At 45.9% G+C, this 22,398-nt stretch overlaps 1 protein-coding gene across 2 annotated transcripts in view; it reads right to left on the reverse strand.

The window, feature by feature from the left end:
* The window catches only part of LOC125745360 (activin receptor type-2A), a 32,858-nt gene that overhangs the window by 9,115 nt on the left and 1,345 nt on the right, over positions 1-22,398 (reverse strand). For both annotated transcript variants that reach the window (XM_049018157.1, XM_049018249.1), the window contains 3 exons: positions 6,267-6,471; positions 5,109-5,218; positions 1,771-1,925 (listed from right to left, as the gene is read on the reverse strand). In XM_049018157.1, coding sequence (XP_048874114.1) covers positions 1,771-1,925; positions 5,109-5,218; positions 6,267-6,471 — 470 coding nt within the window. The remainder of the gene's footprint in view (positions 1-1,770; positions 1,926-5,108; positions 5,219-6,266; positions 6,472-22,398) is intronic.

Below are 22,398 nucleotides of genomic sequence, written 5' to 3' on the forward strand. Positions count from 1 at the left end.
TGGAAAGCCAGGCCTGCACGGAGCACAAGGACCACCACGCCTGCCTACCATACGAGCTCCAGTGTCACACGTGCATTAAACGCTAGCCCTGCCCCACAGACAGAACCAGTACCATAGCGATGAGCAAAACAGCCCCAGGTCCTTAGCAGGGTGCCATGGCGACAGACAGTGGCGTAGCCCGTAACTGCCGTGAAAATGGCAACAGGTTCACGCGGGCAGTGTCTGGTCTATAAATAGAACGACGGCAGAGGAGGGTGGGCTGCTGTCATCCTGCAGCCCCTGAGCTAGTGCTCAGACCTGTGAAGCTAAACTCCATTTTTCTGGAAAAAGGCTGGCGGGGCGGGAGGCCTGAGCGCATGGCTCCCAAATGCGCAACACGCTTTGCACCTTCCTGAGACGAGCCCCTCAGGAACACGAGTCAGAGACATGACTGCTTTCATGTGTCGTGGTGCACAGCAACATGCCCAACACCCATGGAACTGAATAAACGGGACACCCCCAGGGACCGGAGGTCAGAAGAACAGAAATGAAGAGGCACAAGGCACTGTGGGAATCTGCTTGTACCTGTAACTGGGATCTAAGGAAATTCAGTGTATTGTGTGTCCAGCAGCTCCAACACTGCAATCCGTGCAGATTCACGGGCCAAACTAAGTGTTACAGAATCACAGGGGTGGCTGGAAACAATTCAGGTCCAGAATCTTAGCGAAAGATACCAGGCACCGACTGTTCTAGGCTTCACTGCACTTCACCACACAACTCAGATGCAGAGTAAATTAACTAATTCTAAAACAAGCTTTTTTCAACCACTTACTAATCAAATGAGCACTTTCATAAGCGGGTGTGGGCCCGACTCCTAATTAAAAACATGTACTCTGCCTGCATTGGGGTGGAGGGGCCAGCTGGGGGGGATGTTGCTCTCAGACGTTAGCAGTGTGTTCGACACACCCAGTAGAGGGTAGCAAAAGGGCTCTGAGGCCTCAAATTAAAATAGAGTAGAAACAGGCAAAATTGAGCACTAACACACATGTGCAAACATCTGGAAAACGCCTTCCTGACTTTTCAAAAAGTAACTACAAAGCGGAACAGAGGGATCATGGACGAATAGTGGGTGTCTGAGATAAAAACCCACCAGGCAGACAGTCACCCAGCCAGATACTGCCACATTCTTCTTCTGGAAGCTTGTAACCACAACTCGAAACCAAAAATGCTGAGACGGTCTCGGCAAAAGTCTAGCCAAGGCAAATCATGCATGGCTATGCTGCCTACCCTAGCCACTACATGCTCAATGAGATACACATACAGCTGAGAGCAAGCTTGGGGGCAGCCAGCCAATAGGCAGACCCTGGGGTAACTGAGGGTTAAGGGCCTTTCTCATGGGCTAAATGGCAGCATCACTCTGCCAACCCTGGGATTTGATCCAGCAACCTTCTGATTAGTGTCCCAATCCACTGAGTGACACACTGCTGTCAACCATCATATCAGGATGCTTGAGATCCATGCATCCCTGACAACATTCCCGAGGGGGTCATAAGCAAACAGGTTCCATGGACGTGAAGGCGTGCACACAGACCAGAGCCAAGCAGGCGTGTTAGGGCCAGCTCATGTGAGGCTTGTCAGCGCAAATCTCCAGGGGGGGGGGTGAACCAAGTAACTAAGCATCAGAAGCATCCTGCAGGATGGGAAGGGGTCAGGACCAAGGTGCTGTTTCCATGCAACGGCCTAAAAACCTGCACCAAGTTTATTCCATAAGTTTCAAGGGGCGACACTTACTTGGGTGGGCACTAGGACCGGGGGGTACGCCAGCTTGTGATGGCGGTACATCCAGAAGGAGAAGACGACAATGATGGCGACTCCCATGATGGGCACAAGTGAGTAGAGGAGCGTGCTCAGGAGCTGGGGCTTCGGCTGCACTGGGTTCGATGTTGCTGAACAGGTTGGGGAAGGATAGAGACCAGTCAGGCCAGTTCTCAAACATCAGATTAGTTCCACACGGAAATGTTCATACATGCATGTGGGAGGTGGACTTTATCCAGAGAAAAATCATTTATCTCCCTTACTTCCTGCACACACAGATTCCTGCTGGTATTTTGATCACAGATACAGTAAATGCGGTGGAGACAGAGTAGGCCATGTTTCAGCTAATCAGAACTCCACATGAATTTGCACCCCCCACTCCCTGACGTCGGGTGACGGAATGCAGGCTGACGAGACCCCACCCCCAACACAAGGTCCATTAACAGCTGTCTGACATGCGTGTTCACTCTCCCCATGAGAATAACAATAAAGCTTTGGTGCCACAGAGCCACCACAATGTTTCTCATTTGACTCTCGTGAACTATGGTCCCAACAATGTAGGAGCAAACAGATCCTCAGCATGCCTCATAGAATAGAATAGAATAGAATAAACCTTTATTATCCCACGAATGAGAAATTTAGGTGTTACAGAGCTCTTGCACAAAAACGTAATATAGAACAATAGGAGCAGGTAGATACACAAAGATATAAATACAAATGTACAAAAGTTTTGGAAATAAATAAAGATGTACAGAGATATGTACAAAATGTACAGAGATATGTACACAAGTGCGGGGGTGGGGTGGGGTGTGAATGATCCTGGTTACAGCATGTGATATGTCAGTTAAACATATATGAGTAAAAAATACTCACGCTAAACTGTTATAATGTCTGACAGCCGCTGGTAAGAATGACCTGCGGTAGCGCTCCTTCCTACACTGTGGGTGTAGAAGTCTATTGCTGAATGAGCTGCTCAGAGCTCGTACAGTCTCATGCAGGGGGTGGGAGGTGTTGTCCATAATGGATGTTAGCTTAGACCGCATCCTCTCATCCCCAACCTGCTCGATGGATTTCAGTGGGCAGCCCAGGACAGAGCTGGCCCTCTTCACCAGTTTGTCCAATTTCCCCCTGTTCCTCTCTGCAATTCCACCACACCAGCAGACCACAGCATAAAAGATAGCAGATGCTACCACAGTGTCATAGAAGGACCTTAAGAGAGTCCTGTTCACCCCAAAGGATCTTAGCCGCCTAAGCAGGTGAAGACGACTTAGACCCTTTTTGTAAACTGCCTCAGTGTTTGTAGACCAGTCCAGTTTGTTGTTTAGGTGAACACCCAGGAATTTGTACTCCTTCACCGTTTCAATGTCCAGACCCTGGATGTTCACCGGTGTAGTAGGAGAAGACTTCTTGCTGAAGTCAATCACCAGTTCCTTCGTCTTGCTGGCATTAATATGAAGATGGTTCAGTTCACACCAGCTGACAAAGCGATCGATGACCCCCTGTATTCCTCATAGCTCAATTCTCAGTCCCCTTCATTCCGACGTCCTTCCTTGACCTTCTTCCTTACTGCATTTCGCAGTGGTAGTCATATTTACACAATCACTGCATACACTTATCACGCTGCCTGCAATTACCATCACTTTTACATGTATACGTTTCACAGCGCCTAAACTGTAAACCCACGCTGGACGCTATTCGGAAAAGCGCTGTGTCAACACTGCCGACGCCGTGATGGATGATTTCTGCAGCTGTGAGGGGAAGAGCCTGGACCCTACGATAAGTCACCTGCCAGAGGGTGATTTGGGATGTCAAACGTCAAACCCGGTGCTGATCTAGAACAAGAGACCACTGAAGAGAACCGGCTCAGCCATCTTATCAGGAGACCATCTGCAAGGCAGCGATGTGGCGGGGGCCATTTCCAGGAGGACAAGTTCTCCTCATGCATTTTTTTAAACCGAGATAACGTATCACAAGTACTGGCTCCCTACCCCCTTCACAAACACTTCACTGACCCATGCTCAAGGAAATAGGACAGGACCTGATGTTTAATTAACATACAGAGATCTCCTGTGTGATCGTGATGCATAAATATATGTCAGAGGTCGTGGTGTTAAAAAACTTTAGACGGGACAGTGGCGTACGTTCTCTTTAAACTACAAGGGTGAAAGGGAGGAATAAGACTGACACCAGTGGTAGATGGGACTGCAATGAACTGTCAATCACCACAGGGTCCAGTGGGAAGCAGGTTCACATTTCCAGTGACTAAAACGCTCTGCTAGGGGATGTCTAGCTGAGATTTTATTGTTTTAAAGAGAGTGCCGAAAAGGCTTTAACACCTTGTAAGTCACAGCAGCCAGGACTGTGGAGCCTAGTCTAAGCACTAATGCCTTCAGAACTTGCGTCTAACTTGAAACAAGCATGGGAAATAAACGGATAGATGCCGGTCCCCGTTCTGACCCTAAAACCCACACCGTGTGTCTCAATGGAGAGCACATTGGGATATTTCAAACCCAAAGGATACCACTGCACCTGTATGATTTCATATAGGATAAAAGGATCTTAGTATACGCATAGTGTACTATCCTTAGTTAGGTGAAGTACAAGGGCGGCATTAACACACCACAGACACAAACCACATGTAGTGAAATAAGGAGGGCGCTGTCTCCTTTCAGAGTCGTTTCACGAAGAGGGGCGCGGAGAGCCACATACAGGAAGTACTACACGCCACAGACGTTGCAGGAAGAGAAGTGTGTTCAGGCTCATCAGTCACTGTTCCTTACAGAAAACGGGACCACACTGTAACAAGTAACACTTGCTTTATAGGGTTCTTCGGAGAGTGCAGCTAGCAGGGAGCTTGCCACCCTCTCCGGGGAAATGAGAGCAGGCCGCAGCAGTGATTCAGAAAGCCTAATCAAGCAGTCTGACAACATCAAGAACATTATGCTAATATTCCCAAAACCGGGACTGGCAGCGAGCTTGGAAAATTCAGCGATGCATTATTCATGATGCGACTCCCCGTGGCAGCTCGGGATTTGACTAATGCTTCATTAGTTTGTCCTCCAGCTGTTACACAGCATCGGGGCGAGCTAAGACAACTTGAGACGTTTTGTCTTTCGAAATGTATCGATTGTTGCCCTGTACATAAAACCGTGCGTAAAACCATTTTGATGGGAGTCCCGTGAATGGCTGGAACTTGGCTCGTTGATAAAAAAATGCCACTTCTAGGAAACGTCAAGCTGGGTTTAGTGCGTCAGAATGTAGATTAACGTCCCAAAATGTGCTGTCAATCATTCCCCAGTTTGGGGTGGACTTACTCTGCACGGGCTGGGCTTCTGGGCTGTAGAAGAACCTCTCGTTGCACATGTTGCCCTCACAGCAGCAGAAGAACACGTCCGGGCTCTCCTTCTTCTCCACGCACTCCTTGCTGCATAGGGCACAAGCCAGAGCCAGTGGTCACATTCCAGATCATTCCTGTCAGAGACGATGGCCCCAAAGGGCTGTGATGGATATGGTGAATGGGGCCACAGCGATGACACAGTTACCCGTCCATAACACGTACAACAAGTTTAAGCAGGGTAAATAACTCCTCTTAATATGCATGATGGTTGTGACAAGCCCGAACTAGGAAGCGACTATTTTTAACGTGGGTAACAGGATAAAGCCAATGACATCCTTTAGTGTTCAATATTTATGACGAGCTGAGGTATTTGCATAGTCATTTGATAAGTGCCACCCTTTATAAATCCCCCTGAACGGTGCCCCAAATGCAAAACAGATTTTCTTTTTTAAAGGCGATTTATCTCGCCACCACACACTTATGGAAAGTCTGATCACGGGCGCACACCTCTCGCCGAGACATTCTCGCTTGTGAGACGACACGGCGATGAAAGTCTGTGCTTTGAAACGATCAAAATCGGGAGACTTCAAAACGCAGAAGATGCCAGTCGCCAGCCAGGCAGACAGGAGCGTTTACATTTGTTTTTGCAAATGCGTACATTCCTGTCACATTCGTAAGTCAGTAGTAAAACTCTTCCCTTGGCACGCACAGCGATGAACATTAATCGCCGTAAACGCCACAGAGGCGGGTACAGGTGTCCACCAATGAGTCGGGACAGGTGCTGCTTACATAGACACATGCACGCACACAGACACACATGCACGGGGAGTTCAAGCCACCTTCCCATAGCTGTGGAACAAGAACACACCAAGCATCACCTTCTGCCAACATAAATTCAGATTTTTTTAATAGGTAATTATGGCCCCGAGTCATAATGTTTGACTTTACATTTGACTTTAAATTACATTTATTGGTAAAAATCGCTAAAAGAAATTTACGATCATCGTCTTTTTGACTCATCCTAACGCGTACACGAATAACCGCAGATCACGCGATTTCCTAACCATAATTCAGGCTCACATCCGGGGCCACTCCCCCACAGTCAGACCTCCCCGTGCCTTGGCCAGCACCATACCTGTCGTAACAGTTGACGTCGTCGAGCCAGCAGCCCTGCTTTACGACCTCGATGGTGCCCGACGCGTTCTTCCAGGTAGCGAAGCAGTGCCGCCGCTTATCCTTCTCGCCGAAGCACGGCTCTATGCCGCTGCGGTTGGTTCGGTCCTTCTCCCAGCTGGCATTGTAGTACACACACTGTGTCTCTGAGCGGCCCAGGATGGCACCTGTGGGGAAAGATAAATGTCGTGTGTGCAAAAACTATCCCAGCATGCTCTGCTGACGACTCCAGCTTCTGGTCACAAATCACAAACAAAATGAAAACAATGAAAAGATATGTAGTGAATTAGTTTTGCATTTTATTTATTTAGCAGATGTTTTTCTCCAAAACGTACATTACATAAATTATTTTGAAAAAGCAGGGTCAGCCAGACGCTGTAGCAATTGGTTATGAACCATGCTTACAGGCCCAAGAATGAAACTACTCTGTCAACCTCAGGATTTGAACCAGCAACCTACTGATCACAGGCACAGCATCCTAACCCAATGAGCCACACCCCCTCCCCATGAGCCACATACCACCCCACATGACCAAATGCATTCAGGGGTCCAAATATGGCAGAAGATCAGGGGGCCACAGTGGCAGAATGCGTCGCAGCGATACTGGCAGTGCACAATGGAAATGGCTCAGCCCAGCCCCGAACACAGGAATCACACCAAGCTGCTTTCCAGAGAAGCCTTCCTCAGAAAGGCCACGCCTCCGTCCACACAGTGACAGGATGCAGGCCGGTCCACGAGTGCCCACGAGGGACAGTGCACCAGTGAAGGATTCTCAAAAATAAAACACACACAATACGAATGAAAAAAACCGAGTGGGAGTATCGGAACGGTGGAGTCATTCATACGATAACAACATTTCACGACCAAGACCTCCAGAGACATATTACAGTAGAGCAGGGAAAGAATATTACTGAAATATAAACGCCATACAAGTAACCGAGCAATAAAATACAAAGGGTAGAAGAACTGGAAATAAAGTTGAAGCAGAAAGAGAATTTCAGTGCATTAATGAAGATGGCAGCCTTCCTGTCACGAGCAGAGACATTTCCAGCTCCTATATGACCGCTGAAGGCCTCATTTCCCATGTGCATCCAGGTTGCACAAGCTGCATGTCATCCCTTGTCAAACTTACACCAGAAAAACTGGTCTGATGTGTGGGGGAGGCACACTATAAATCCCTACCTAAATAATGTCAAAAACATAATAAAAAAAAATAAAATCACAATCAGGAGAATTGTCCAACAAACAAAGGAACCTGGCAGTCAAATTTCAGCACATAGTGCGATTCTTAAAAATAGAAATGACAGTTTGAACTCCTAGGCATCAAGGCCAATAAAAACTGTACAGTTCTGGGGGCTGGGAGGTGACCTCCTGATAGAAGGGAGCAGAAGCAAATCGAATAACGTCAGCGATTAACGGACAGCTGACCTTCCCCTAGCGGCAGGGCGCTACAGATCAATCCTGCGGGTAATGAGAGAGCCTTACGCCCGGCTAGCTCTGCTGCGGCCAGCAGAAGGTGACGGTCAGACGGACTCTGCAGGACATCAATCTGCAGGGCTCGCAACAACCCCGTCCCCCCTGCCCAATAATCCCGCCTGAGGTATTTGAGGGACCATTTTCATGTACAGAGGAGGTGCGTGAACAGCTGAGCCACCCTAGAATGCCTTGCACACATGCTTTTGCCTACTGAAGCAGCCCTGTTACACTGCCCTCGGTGATTATCAGATGGAGCTCCTGCATGCTTGGTTAGGGATGGCAGTACGTCGGTGGGCTACCCTTCTACTCTCTGACAAAATCGTTTTGTAGGAATCCATTTGTTAATTGCCTGCAGCGGCACTAAATCCGGGATTAGTTCCATCACATGCACTGGAGAGGCACGGGTTGCCATTATCAGGATTACAGGAATCTTGGAATTAGTTACACCCATATTACGCTGACTGTAGTAAAAACAAAGACTGACATTAACATCTTACAATGAGGGAACTTCTGAGCTTTAAGCAAGCCTTGCCTCTCATCAGCAATTTTCGTGTCCTCCACAGTACGTGGGGGCACTGGGCACACATGATATTGCTGTACCCGCCAATGCGCTCTTACAGGGGCATCAATTGTCTGGGGGCTGTTTCCCCGGTAGCCGTCAACTGCAGTGATGGAGGCACCCCACATTACGGACACCCTTGCTGCAGATTTGCGAGGTTCCCTGACACCCACCCGTTAAATGCATAATGTTATCGGATAAGCAGGCCTGACTGGCTCCCTCAATTAGGCACCCCCTCTAGGACGCCAAGAGCATGTGCGTGTATCTCGTGCTCCCTGCAGCTCAAACCAAAGAAGGGCTTCAGACCTTTAAATTCTGTGGGGGGGCAGGAAGAGGATCTCAGAGCCCCTGCCACGCTCGCAGAGGGAGGCTGAGCCTGTCATGTCCTCAAAAGCGGGCTGGCTCAGCCCGGCCCACTGGTCCTACTCCAAGTACTATCTAGACGAGGGAGCCTTCAAGATTCTCCATTCCCAGCCATTCATGCGTTTTCAATGAAGGCTTACTGGTGCCCCAGACACAAGCCTGAGGCCACTCACAGGGACACTTTTTTTTTTTTTTAATCTATTTCACCATTTTCACTTGGCCACAGTGAACTGAGCCACGGTGCTTCCATGTCTCCTCTGATCAACCCCGAGCTGCTGCTCACCAGCCATCTTAGAACATATAGAACAGAACAGTGATACTTTATTCATCCCCATGGGGGAATTGTCTTTTCGTCCCTCCAGTCTTACTCTCCAGGAGATATAGAGACATATACAGGTCACAGCACAAGGTTGCAACTAACTCAGTGGCATCAGTCTGCCAGTCCCTGGATTTGAACGAGTAACCTTCTGATCATAGGCGCAGAGTCCTAACACACCACACCAGACACCAGCCCCCAGTATGGTTCCGTTTCATTCCCACGTTTGTCTAACTCCAACCCCCTTTTGGTGAGAAAACAGCCCCCATCCTCACAGCTCATTTCCACAATCCAGCCCTCCATGAAAATGCCAAGATGACCCACTGCTGTCTTGCTCCTCTCTTGGCCAATCAAAGAACATCATCATGCTCTGGGTCTGCTCAGTCACGTGACCAGCGCCTGCGTGAAAACCATGCCGCAAAAAGCCTCCCAGCTGACAAAATTAAAACGTTGGATGGGAGAGGCCAGCTGTGGGCCACCAGAGGCACAGACCCACTTGAAATTCTTTTCTTTTTTTTTTTTTTTTTTTTTTACATTTATCACCACTGTTTTCCCATCAGCCACCTTCAGTGAAGACTGAAGTCAGAGATCTGAGTCAGCTTGAGTGACCCAGGTGTGGGCGCATACCCTGAAACACCCCCGGTGCAGGTTCAAAACACTTTGGTGGGTGCGCTACTAATTATGGTACGGTGCTGTGTGTGCCACTGGTTCTTGGGAGTTTCTGCGATCTGTGAGTGTATTCACGAGGAAATTTAATCTCGCCACTTAAAGTTGGGGGGAGGGGGATCACTCCATCTTAAAGCTGCATTATGGCAACAACACACAGAATCTCTATCCCGAGATCGCAGTTACACGATGCATTAGCTCCTGCGACTGACCGTTCCTTGTCAGAGGGTGGCCCCCCCAAAGCTGCATTCCTCGTGGACAGCGGGTGAGGAAACAGGTCAGCAGATGGGATCAAGCCTTATGGAAGCACACTAAGCAAAGGCCCCCCATGCTGTGATCCCCCCACCCCACCAGACAGAGAGGACACACTGCCCGATGTGTCATGAGTGCTCAGCAAAGAGACGAGACCAAACTAACTATGGGTTCTCAGCTTATCTATAGCACTGTTACTAACTTCAGTCACTCAGACAAGTCCAATCAAACAGGTCCATCTTGGTGAGTGACTGCTGTCCAAACCCTTAATCTCATGCAGAAATACTACCAGACTTGAGCAAAGGCTGTGCTATCTGTGAAGCCTGTGTATGTGGGACAAATCAAGCGGAAGGGTCTCTTACACATGAATCACAGTACACATACAAAACAACCTAGAATGAGCAGTGAAATAAAGTTATTCTAATGCTGAACTTCAATCAGTGTCATTTGGCTAGAAGACTACAAACTCAAACCCTAACCAAACACTACTGCCCAGAACAGGGGTGGGCAATCTTATCCAGAAAGGGCCGCTGTGTATGCAGGTTTTCACTGTAGCTCCCCAATTAGATTACGAATTAGAGGACTGATTGGTAGAAGGGTCCTCATACCTGGGTTTGAACAGCCGACCTAAAGGTTACCCCAAAACCTTGAATACACGCTGGCCCATTGCGGATAAGATTGTCCATCCCTGCACCAGAACATGTGGCAGCAAGTATACAAATGCGGGTTTGTAATTATACCTTTGTGGGGACTCTCCATTGTAGGAAGGAAAACACTAATCCCAGTATGATGACCTTAACCCCAACCAAGCCCTAATCTTAACTATAAGTATACTATAAGTAACCAAACAAAATACAAACTTTTTGGTATTAATTTCAGCATTTTTACTTTTTTGATTGCAATCACAGATCTTTGTCAAGACCTGAAAAATGGTCCCACAACGTCAAAATATCAGGTATTTTATCACATTGTGGGGTAAATTTGGTCCCCGCAATGTAATATAAACCTAATTCACACACACACCCGCGCACGCACACACACATGCATACACCTATAAAACACAGTATTCATGTCCCATGGGATTTCTCTGGCTTACCGAGGAATGGGAAAGAAACAGACAAAATAAATGACATGATTCAGGGAATTAAGCTCAAACCCCAAGGGCACATAACTGAAGTTCCACATTCCAGATGCTTCAAACAGTGCATCTTAATACTGTACTCAAATAACACCAAAGAAGGAAAAAGTGAACAGCCTGGGATACTTAATAATTCAGGGCTCTGAAGTCTAATACTCAATCCTCTGCTCCAAGGAAGACCGCCAACTTTATGAAGCAGGCGATTCCACCATAATAAGTCAGGAAGCTGGCATCATCACTGACATTACTGGCTGGTTATAAGAGTGAATTCAGCACCTGTTAAAGATTCAAGACGGTAATCACCTAATTCAGTATAAAGGGTCTGGCTTATCAACACTCTACACCTTATTTTCCCCTTAAGGAATTAAAAATTAAAACATAATTGAAACTAAATTTGCATTTGACATAAATTAAATTTTTTTAGTTCATACTGTCCTATATGACTCATCCATCATAAGCTTAACAGGGGTAAAAAAATAAAATAAAAACACTCTCTCCTAGCCCACATGCAGAAGACTTGAAGCTAACTTAACAGTTTAAGGTATTGTTCGATTATGGAGCAAACTGGTGAGTGTTACTCCTGTTCCTGCCTGCCTTGCCTGTATCCTTCCCCTTTCTGCCCAGCTGGTTACACTCTCCAGTACACCTATCCAGCTGGGTATCATTATGGCTGATGATGCTGCTCAGTCTTTAGGCACTGGGTAGCAGCAACAACTACTACAACTACAGTACTTACAAATAAGAGTCAACTAGGCCCAAACGTAATACCTTAGTAAAAGCATGAAAGCAGAAACACTGGCCGTACAACGCATGTTCAGAGAATTACAGACAACGCTCATATGGATCCTATAAAAGCTTGGTCCATAAAGATTTAATGTCCAGTAATGGAAACAAATTAGGCTGGCTCTGCCTGGTTTGCTACCCGCCAGCTCGCTTACATATTTAAGGCGGATCTCGCGCACACACACACACACACACACACACACACACACACACACACACACACACACACACACACACACACACACACACACACACACACACACACACACACACACACACACACACACACACACACACAACGGGGGGAAAACAACCTTGGCACGAGAATAAAAGACGAAGCAGAGGGAGAGAGCTAACAGGAGAGCAGGATAAACGTATGACGAGCGGTTTTAATGATGGATCAAAGCAGGCCGCGGCGCAGCCAGGCTGTCTAGACTGCAGACCGCTGCAGGAAGCCTGTGAGGCGTAGAGAGCGATGTCTGCCCGCTGCATTAATCACACTTACTGCAGGTCCTTTCCTCGGGGTCCCCAGACACGGGAAACTCGCCGCATCTATTAAGCCCTCAGGTTTTAGGGCAAGGGGCTCATGCTCAGAAGGAGGAAGAGGGAACGTGCACCCCCAAAAGCATCGGCCATTTTAGGATTTTTTTGGCCCCTATTTAACCATGGCAGTGGACCCCCCTTTGCCTCTCTACTGACCGATGGCTGAGCAGATAGCCTGTCGCTAAGAGCTGCGATGTGATGAAAGCATCACTTGGCCTAGACATTAAATAAAAAAAAAAAAAACTGATTTTAAAAACAGGTGGCCAAAGTACACAGAACAAGATTCCGAAAAAAAAGCTCCAAAAATAACTAAAAGAAACATTAAACATGAGAAACACTGTCCCTCCTTCCCACCAAGCCAACTAGCCTCACCAATTACCAATGTCCACTGCAGCCAAGTACAAACAGTCCAGTCTGTTTATGTCTCCAAAAAAATGGGAAGTAATTTCCTAAATGTCTCAATAATCACAAAAGGAGAGTGACGCTTCATTTGAGGGTAAACGTTGTAAGGGAGCTCGCCCAGCACCCAATCACATGGGACTTTGTAAAGTGTCAGTAGAGTGTTGAATCGTGCACCCTTATCCCCAAGACCTCTGACAGACTCTCATAAGCCTTGCGGGCATAAACATCTAAAGGGTTATTTTTCTCAAAGAACCACAAGCTAAATTTCTCCGTTTTTAGCGGCTGCTGGGAGAAAAGACAAGATCCACTGTTTATGTCTGAGCTATGCAAGGTGTAAGAGTTAGAGAGGACGCAGCCAAAACACCGATATCCCTGCAGGAACACACGTCATAAAGGCAAACAGGTGTACCATAGTGTTTGGCTACAAACAACTGACATGAGAATCCATTAATCTTCAGCACGTAAGAACAAAGAGGTGAAAGCCTGGCTACTTGATGACACACATGCAGCTAATCCGTGTGAGGCAACTGACAAATAAGACGCATTACGAAAACAGCACGATCACCATCCTCTACTGCTTCAGACCCACATTGAGCACTCGCTCGCCCGGCCGGGTGACAGAGAGAAAGCCGAGACAGGCGGATGCTCCACGCTGGGATCTGTTATGTCAACACTCGAAGGGAGCTTGCAGTGCCCAGAACCCCATCTTTTGTACCTCAAGCGGTATTCATAATAAACTGGGGTGAAAAGGTCACCATGAAGTCCTGCATTCAGGGCTAAAACAGCATCCAGCCTTTAATGACTCATGGCCAGCCTATGCCATTATGCCTCCTTAAGAGGCAACGTTGGTAATGGACCCCTGGGCCGAATGACGACTCAGGATAATCTTACAGAGCCCCGTCCCTCGGCACAGGGCCATTTGTGTGGCGAGGGCTGAACCATACCACGGACTGGCCCAAAATGGGTCACGATTTGAGAGATGCTAAGCAAGAGACCGCTGAGCTTTTCTGAATTTCAGTGTACGGTGAGAGAGAGGAGAAAGGGAAGAGTGTGTGTGTGTGTGTGTGCGCGCACGCACATGTGTGTATGAAGTTACTCTGGAAATGGCACCATCAAATTTTAATTTGCATGTTAAAGTTAAAGGGGTGGAGTGCTTCTCTGCAGACCCGGGGGGGGGGGGGTTTGGTAAGGTGGAGCCCCCACCCCGGACTCCCATGGATCATCACTCACAAAGCTTCCACAAGACCCTTTTACTGGATTCAGCAAAAGCCCATGGAGACCAAATGGACACACAACCCCCTCTCCCTACCCCCACCCCCCACAACAAAGAGCGGGTTCCATTGGCCGGGCTGGACCGGCGGGTGACGGGGAGCGCTGTATGCTAATGCTGTCAGATTACCCCAAGTAATGCGCTAAGGCGCATTGTAACTGTAGCCTTTGGGGGTCAAGAGGGTGAAGCAGCAATTGTAGAAGCTGAGGAACTCATTTTAATTCAGGGCAGATGCTCGAGGGTGGAGGCGGGGGGGGGGGGGGGATTTCGGGGTCTGTAGTACAATACCCCTCAAAAACCACCATTTAAAGGAGAAAGGGCCTTCAACCATTATTACGTTATTCAGCAAATTGGCTTTTTGTGGCATGAAAGGGTAGCTATTTCTCAGTCTGACCACAGACCGTGGGCACTGATTTTTTTTTTGTGCAATTGCTTAGTGGGGTTTGGTGCCTGATGAGAGAGCTAATCTAAAATTCCAACTGTACAGAGACTATGAGCATGAAGACAAAAAGCAGTCAATAGGGCAGCTGAAGCGGATCAGAACTAGCATTCAGGATGACGGCAGAATAAGCCACCAGCAGCAGTCACAAAAGGTCCTACATTCACAATATTTTGCTAAGAGCTACGGGGAAAGGAGGAAAAGAAAAAAAAAAACAGCAGACGTCAAAGCCGGCTGGGGAGGGCACAGCACGTCACGCTGGACCACCAGGATCCTTCAAGCCTGCAGTGCCACTACAAATGAGGATGGCTCCCTGACCCATCTCAGTACAGGGGGGGGTATTACAAGCACATAGCCATGAACGTGCCTGTAGCTGAGGACAGCTATGTTTGTCCTGTAGGCTAAAACAGGCTCAATGTTCCTTCAACTCTGTCTTAATCCATAACAAATTAAAAGTACAAAGTTCCTTTATACGACCCCATTTACAGGGCGGTGTAATGACTGCTGCTGATTGAGTTTGTGGACAATACAAAGGCTCAATCCCATCCTTTAACTGCTCCTACAGCAATCCTTCATGGCCTCGGGGTTAGGGGTGGGCGGTACAGCAGTGTCATAGTCATTACCGGAGGGACTATGCGCCACTATATGAATTTGCACTATACCGTTAACACCAGTCAACAGCCTAATTATACAACAGTTATACAACTACGTTTTTCAAAGCTTCAATTGTAATTTGAATACCTGTCCTTATATAGTCTATGTAACTGGCTTAACTTTGTGTGATTTTTCTATTACACACTCTGACGGGGTGTTGAGATAGCAAATTAAAATTCAAGATAAACATTCTGTGTAATTATACACATTAAGGAAAATAACCTGGTTACATATATATACATAGCAGCAAATTAAAAAGTACAACATATTTGCTAAATTAGCATATGTGCACAGCAGCCTTCATGCAAGGTGCGTGGTAAAAGGCACTACCCAGTTAACAACAAAATCTCCATTTCCCACGCCAACGGACATCAAACTACTTTAACCTCCAAGCAAGACGTACTTTGGCTTATGAAGCCCTTTTTTTGAGCTGATGCCCCATTAGTGTTAATAACAGCTAAGCAGCCACTCTGTTAGGAACATGACGGCTTTTCAGTTGAGGTGAATCTAACACCCTCAAGCAAAAAGCTGCAATGTCTTAGTCCTGAGATCGTACAGCTTAAAAGTTTTCAAATGCAGTATGTATTTTATAAAATGTTGGATTAATAGACGTAGTTTTTCATCAAAGTTAAGGTTACTTCACTGCAAAGTTATTTTTTATACAAATCAACTAAGATTAAACAAAAAAAAATGTATGTTTTCATGGTTGCCAACTTCCACGCATCTGGCATGACTCTCATGCTTTCAGACTCTCACAAGAAATTTTACAGCAAGTCTATATTATTCCATAATAAACCTAAAAGTAGCTACATTAAAAGCACTGGGGTAGTTTGCAAACCCTAAGAACATTTTACAAGGTAATAAAACTGTGACATGCATGTAAATGCATGTGCAGACATTTCTCAAATTGAAAATCTCACTCCAGACAGCTGAGCAAAGTTGGCAACATTGTATTTTATTCGAAATGAAAAGTAAAATCAGCAGAAGCTGTTTGTGTTGTTACTCAACCTATGACAATTATAAAAGAAATAGTAGAAATCCCCTATGTCACTTTTTGGATCTTTTCAGAATAAAAATGCCCATACTCAAATGTAATAGTAATTAACATGTACTTGTGTAAAAAAATATTTCTTTGAATTTATATAAAGGCACAGACCATACTACTCCTCCCAAAACCGTGGTATAATCCCGTCACCATCCAAAAAGTGAAAAATACCATGACAATTTTAGGTCCTACTGCCCACCCCTACTCGGGGTCAATCTGTGATCCCAAAGATTGAGGTGAGAGCTTATCAGAGAAAAGGGAGCTCCGGATATGCAGAGGCGGGCCTGCAAAGCCAGGCCTCACGCATCGTCAACTCCATGGGTACTTTTCCCCTACACAGAGATATCCTTCCCAAAAACCAACAAGCCAGTAAAAAAAAACACAAATGAATCAAGAACTGAGACAGTCGGTGCAGTTCTAGCTACAGTGAGTTTACCTTCTGCTGTCTGTGAAATGATTGGAGAACATTCCGTACAGTTTAAAAAAAAAAAAAAAAAAAGATATCAGGCTTTCCTTATTTATGCAATAACAGGACTAGATTGGCAAAGCTGCTGTGTCAGGATCATAAACATGAGATTACGAGACAAGCCTGCAGCTCAACATGACCCCTAAATGGAAGAACACACTGATAGGATGGACCTCCAAGTCTCGGCAGACAAAGACTGCTCTTTGCATGTAGCCCAAAACTGCTGTTAAGCGTAATGCGAAAAAAAAAAACCCAACCCTTGCAGCGAGACATGCCAGGAGATGTCTGTCGTGACTGGATTTGAATGCTGTCAGCCATTCTTTATCTAAAGTCAGCACCTAAAATCCGGAGGGCAGGGCCTGGACTGGATTGGACCGGGGCAGCTTCATGTCATTCCTGGTCCCTCACATTGCAGCCACACAAACAGCAGCCAAAACCCACAACAGAATCTCCAAGGTTCTGCTTTCATAGACCGTCACTGTAGGTATGAGAGGAACACAAAAGATCTCAGGGTGCACGTATACAAACACTGGGAGATCAAGAGAAAGAAGCTGATGGCAAGCCAAAGCAATGGTCCACAAGTCCAAGACTCACTAGGGTTTTGATGCAGCTTTAGAGAAGCAATGAGATCCCCCTGGACTTCACAGAGCATTCCTCACTTGGTGGTTATGACATCATTTGCTGCTGGAGTTGTAACCTGTATTGAGCAATTTTATTCTCCCCGCTGTGATTATTTTTATCCAGCGGTGAACATTGTCCTTGTTTGCCCTCCCCCCTTGTACAAGCAGGCAGGCAAGCACGCGCACACGCACGCGCGCACACACACACATACACACCTTCCCTGGGTCTGAATGACCCCACTGGAAGAACACAGCAGTGGCTGCTACAGACTCGCCACACCGATACACTTCAGAGCTGCCTCTCTGCCCATCATGCTGAATCAGGACGCAGGCTGAGTGTCGTGCCGTAGGTGATCCGCCGCTGGGCAGAAGACATGAACCATCCAAGGGTTTCTGACATGTCATTAAGCTACTCAAATCTCAAACAAGCTAAACAATATAGATACTATAATACAGAGAAGTATACCGGGCAGTATAGGAAGAAGATTGGAACATGGAAGGTGTTGCTTTTCATTCCAGGAGGAAATGGGGGTTTCCCCCATCCCATCTACCTGCAGAGGATGGGGTATGTAGGAAGAAAAACAACAAAAGAATGTCTCACACTATGATAAAGAAAAACCAATAAATTAAAGAAAAGCGTTGTGGCCAGTGAGAGGACACCACTGCTAACTGTCTCACAAGGTCACTCCCATGCCATCCAAGCATGTCAAACACAAGATCCCACCCATTACTTTCCTTTCCTTCTTGAAAAACATACAGGTAAGGAAGAAAGTGAAAACACTGGCAAAATGTCCCTCAGTAGGCCACTGGGCAGACGTGCGCAGCCATTACGGCATGGATGTGCCGTGGCACAAAGTCAAGAAGAGCCTGGCAGTGTACTGTGGCATCTGGCATGGCCTTACGTGCAAAAATTCCTCGAAAGTGCGCCAGTTTGACGGAGGTGGAAACAGAGCGCCCCGGGAGATCAGGGCCAGGTGTCTGGCAGGGAAGCACAAGGCACAGAGGACCATCCTCTCAGGCCTCAAACGAGCAGCATGTACAACCAACCAGAGTCTGCACCTAAATATCACTGGACAGAGATAGTGCTGTAGGCAAATGCATATTCTCCATACACCATTACCCAGCCCTGGAAGACACTCCAGGGTAGAGGATTCTATTGGTTATCACCACTATAATATGCTGTCAATCTAATCAAGCTTCACCAACCAGCACAGCGCCATCTGTGGGAGATGTACCATTCCAGCAACACTACATTATAACCCAAAGAAAATCTCAGCAAGAGCGCAATTCAAAAAAGGCCTGCATGCACTTCAAAACTATGTGGCATAATGTTTTTTTGATCATAGTATTTCAGTGGCCTTAAACCAGTAATAGAGCAAGATTACAACTTAACATCACACAAAATAAGATGGCTGCTGGCTATAAACAGGACAAGGCCAAGGATTCAGCATGTACTGGGCATCACAACCTTTCACTGAGAATATGAAGGCTGGAGCGGACCTGTCCCATGTCAGAGCGACATTGGGTGTTTCATACTGTGCACGAGCAGCCGAGACCCCTGAGCAGGCCCATTTACCAATCGTGTAGGCATCACATCCCCCCTCGCTTTCTCTACTGCGACTGTGGCATGTCACTCGATTATTTAATCCTCTTCCGAGTCTTAAAAGCAGTTTTTCAACCTGTTTTCCTGATGCTCCGTTATAGTTATAGCTGAAATGCAAAAGCTCAGATCCTGAAAACCTTACGTTGGACTACTGGTGGATATTAAAATCCATGTGTCACACATTAACACCGAACAAACAAAGCCATATTAATTACCAGTTAGCTATTTATAACTTGATAGTCACTGAGCTATTAATTAAGTGCTAATGTTATTAAACAAAATTACTATGCTGGTCATAAAATTAAAATTTCAATCTTGGCCCTTTTCCCACTGCCAAACAGGAACACTTCTTATCCTGCTTGTTTTTAGAATAACATGAGCCCATGCAAACTGAAGACTCTTCCTAATAAAACCTGTTGTCAAAATTGAAAGAAAGCAGATCAAATCTGCAGGATTATGCTGTCTGTTCTAGTATAGCTCTTTTCTTTTCTAACAGATAACCTTCTTAACCTCGTTCCATCCATCACAGCAGATATCCCTTACAAAACAGAAATTACAATCCATCCATTTTCCAAAACACTTTTCCAATATGGGGCCACACTGAAGTTGGAACCTAACTCAAGGAATGCAGAGTACAAGGCAAAGTACACCCAGGAGGTGATGCCATTTCCCCAGACCCACCGAAAGGAAGGGTAATCTGGACACCAGGGAAGCATAAACTGCATTTTCCTTGGTCAATCCTGCTTTGTTTTTCTCTTTTTAAGCCTGACCTGCCAATCCCAGTCCTGGCTAATTTTCTTAGAATAATAATAATTACTAGATTAAACATTTTTAAACACTTCAAATTAACTGTTTTCTGCAACAAAATAACTTAACTTTTACAACAAAAATGGCTCCACCGATGTTGAATAAAATTGGTCCTTCCAAATACGTTGTTCATTCATCAACTACTTTTTCACAAGCTGTATACAGTGTGACTAACAGATTTGTCCCACACTGTAAAGGTTGGCTGGTAAACTACTTGACCAGCTCATAAAATTGGCCATTACAGTGACTGGCTGATTGGCTGGTCAGCACAAATCAGGGTGAAAATCTGCCAATTGATTGGTGCATCCTTAATGGACACTCCATTTCACCAGAATTGTGCCCTTGGGTAGAGTAATCCAGAGTACCCATGGGAAAACCATGAATACAGGGTAGAGAGAATGCCAAACAGATGAGACAGGAATCATACAAACCAGAAGAATAAGAGTTCACAAGTCTACTCACTGAGCCAAGCAACCAAAAGCTAAGCAACATGACTAGATTAAAGAAAGACACAAAAGACCTTTTCCAAGACAACTGAAATTACTTAAAAATCATGAGGCATATACCTTTTCAAATGTCACCAACTGCTCATGGAATAAGTCTGCACATCCTCAAGTCCCTATGGCTTTACAACAGCACAGGATTATAACTACAGCACCCTCTCCCCCCACCCCAAAAAAGAAGACAGCAGCCACATTTACTGGTTGCCAGGTTTCCCCTCAAACCAGCACAACTGTATCATCCTCATTAACGTTGTTCACTGAAGTCTAGCAGGCATTAAAAAGCCAGATAGCAACGCATCGATCCAGACTTGAGGCAAAGAGCTCCAAGTAACACCAGAAAGCTGGTCCAGCAACTCTCTCCCTGTGGACTGACAGAGTGAGGAGTTTATTATGGAAAATATAAAAATCACCCATGTGAATTCTCAGAAGAGAGACAACTGGCTTGCTCAGCCAACTGTGTCTTCATTTCCTTGATTATATCTCGGCACCTGTGCTGATGAACCAGCCTCAGACACCCTTTTGGGCTGTGAGTGGGCGGTCGTCTGTGACGCTTTTCACCATCCTAGCTACTGGAATTAATGCTGTATTTTGGATTTCTCATGCACAAGCCTATGAGGCTCATGGCACGTATTCGGTGTCAGCAGACACCTAGAACCAGCTTCCTCCTCTATCAATGTACTGACCGATAGGTACCGGGATACAAAAGGATGGCAGGAATAACAACACAATCACCCATAGCTACAGTATTACTTTTCACAAGGTATAGAAACTTGTCTTGGTGCAGAATGGCATAGTTAAATTTAAATAATCTCCTAGCAAAAATATCAAAGGTCTACGTGATTCAAAACATTGCTATGGAAGGCAGACAAAAAAAAAATCACAGACGTGGGAAGAGGTGTAACTATAGGAACATGATTGCATACGTAAGCACACTGCATGGATTAGAAAAAGAAAAACTTTCCCCAAATTTCTCAAATCTAATTTGCTGTTCAGTATGCATGGTGTGCATAAGTGATTCTCCCTGGTCCAGGCTCAAGATCAGCTCCTGTTTTTGCAGTGCCTGAGGTTCTGTTGCTGTTTCGTGACTCAATGTTGCAATGGGTCATCAAGCCAAAAAGCACACAGTGCACATATCCTGCAGCTGACTCAGGGGTATTGTGGTCTTCCAAGCACCCAAACCAACCAAGAGTGCAGTAATAAAATGAAAAACAATATAAATGAAAAAAACCTTTAACCTTTAAGTCTACACTGTGATTTATGGTGCACTTTATTACTGACTATCATGGACTTCCCCCTTTCGAAAAGGCTCTGGCAACCCTTACCCTCAAAGGGGACGTTTACCCAAGACCAGCTAAAACCACAGATAATCCTGCAATTCCAACTTGGCTGAAACACAAGAAAAGCATGCAACATGACTGGTAAAGGGACCTCTTTTTACCTTCAAATGACCCCAAGCGATCGCTTAATAAACGATCAGATACATGCATAATTTCGACCAAGAACGTCAGTGAAACTGATATCAAGTCGAAGTACAGATATGGTCAAACTGTTTTCTTATCGTGAAATCGAGTAATATGAGCCGAGAAAAGACTTGAACTGCAAAACACCAACATTTTTGTATATCAAAAGGTTGCAAAATGAATACGGGCTACAAGTAAATTAATGAAATGAATGCAACACGTAAGTACAGTACTTAGAATCACACACGCATTATTCGCCTCAAACACCATGGAATAATCGGATTTGAATTGTCTCTGCATGCAAGGTACTGTAATCACTCCTAGCCCTCAAATCTACCAAACCCCAAAGCTTGGTTGCTCTACTTATGTTTTAACATTGAGCGATTTCAAACGGCAAAAATTACTTAAAATTCCTTAGACTGCTTCGATGCGCAATAGCAAGAATGCGGAGATCGAAAGCAGCACATATAATGCGTATTATTACACACAGCATAATTACACATTCCACACCTATTGAGGTGCTGGAACAGACCAGGTACACACATGCACCGTCGTATTTAATGGCTGTACACTGCATTTGTTTAAGAAATAAAAGTTCAATAGTGTTACTCTTAACGTTACTCATTGTACACCAGCACAGGAGAATGGGTCCCAGGCATTTCTTGGGCTGAATGTGTGCGCTGCGACGTCCCTTCGCGTGCATCAGCACGGGTAATATATTTTCCTGCA

Source organism: Brienomyrus brachyistius, chromosome 1 (genome assembly GCF_023856365.1).
Source record: "Brienomyrus brachyistius isolate T26 chromosome 1, BBRACH_0.4, whole genome shotgun sequence".
Classification (NCBI taxonomy): Eukaryota; Metazoa; Chordata; class Actinopteri; order Osteoglossiformes; family Mormyridae; genus Brienomyrus; species Brienomyrus brachyistius.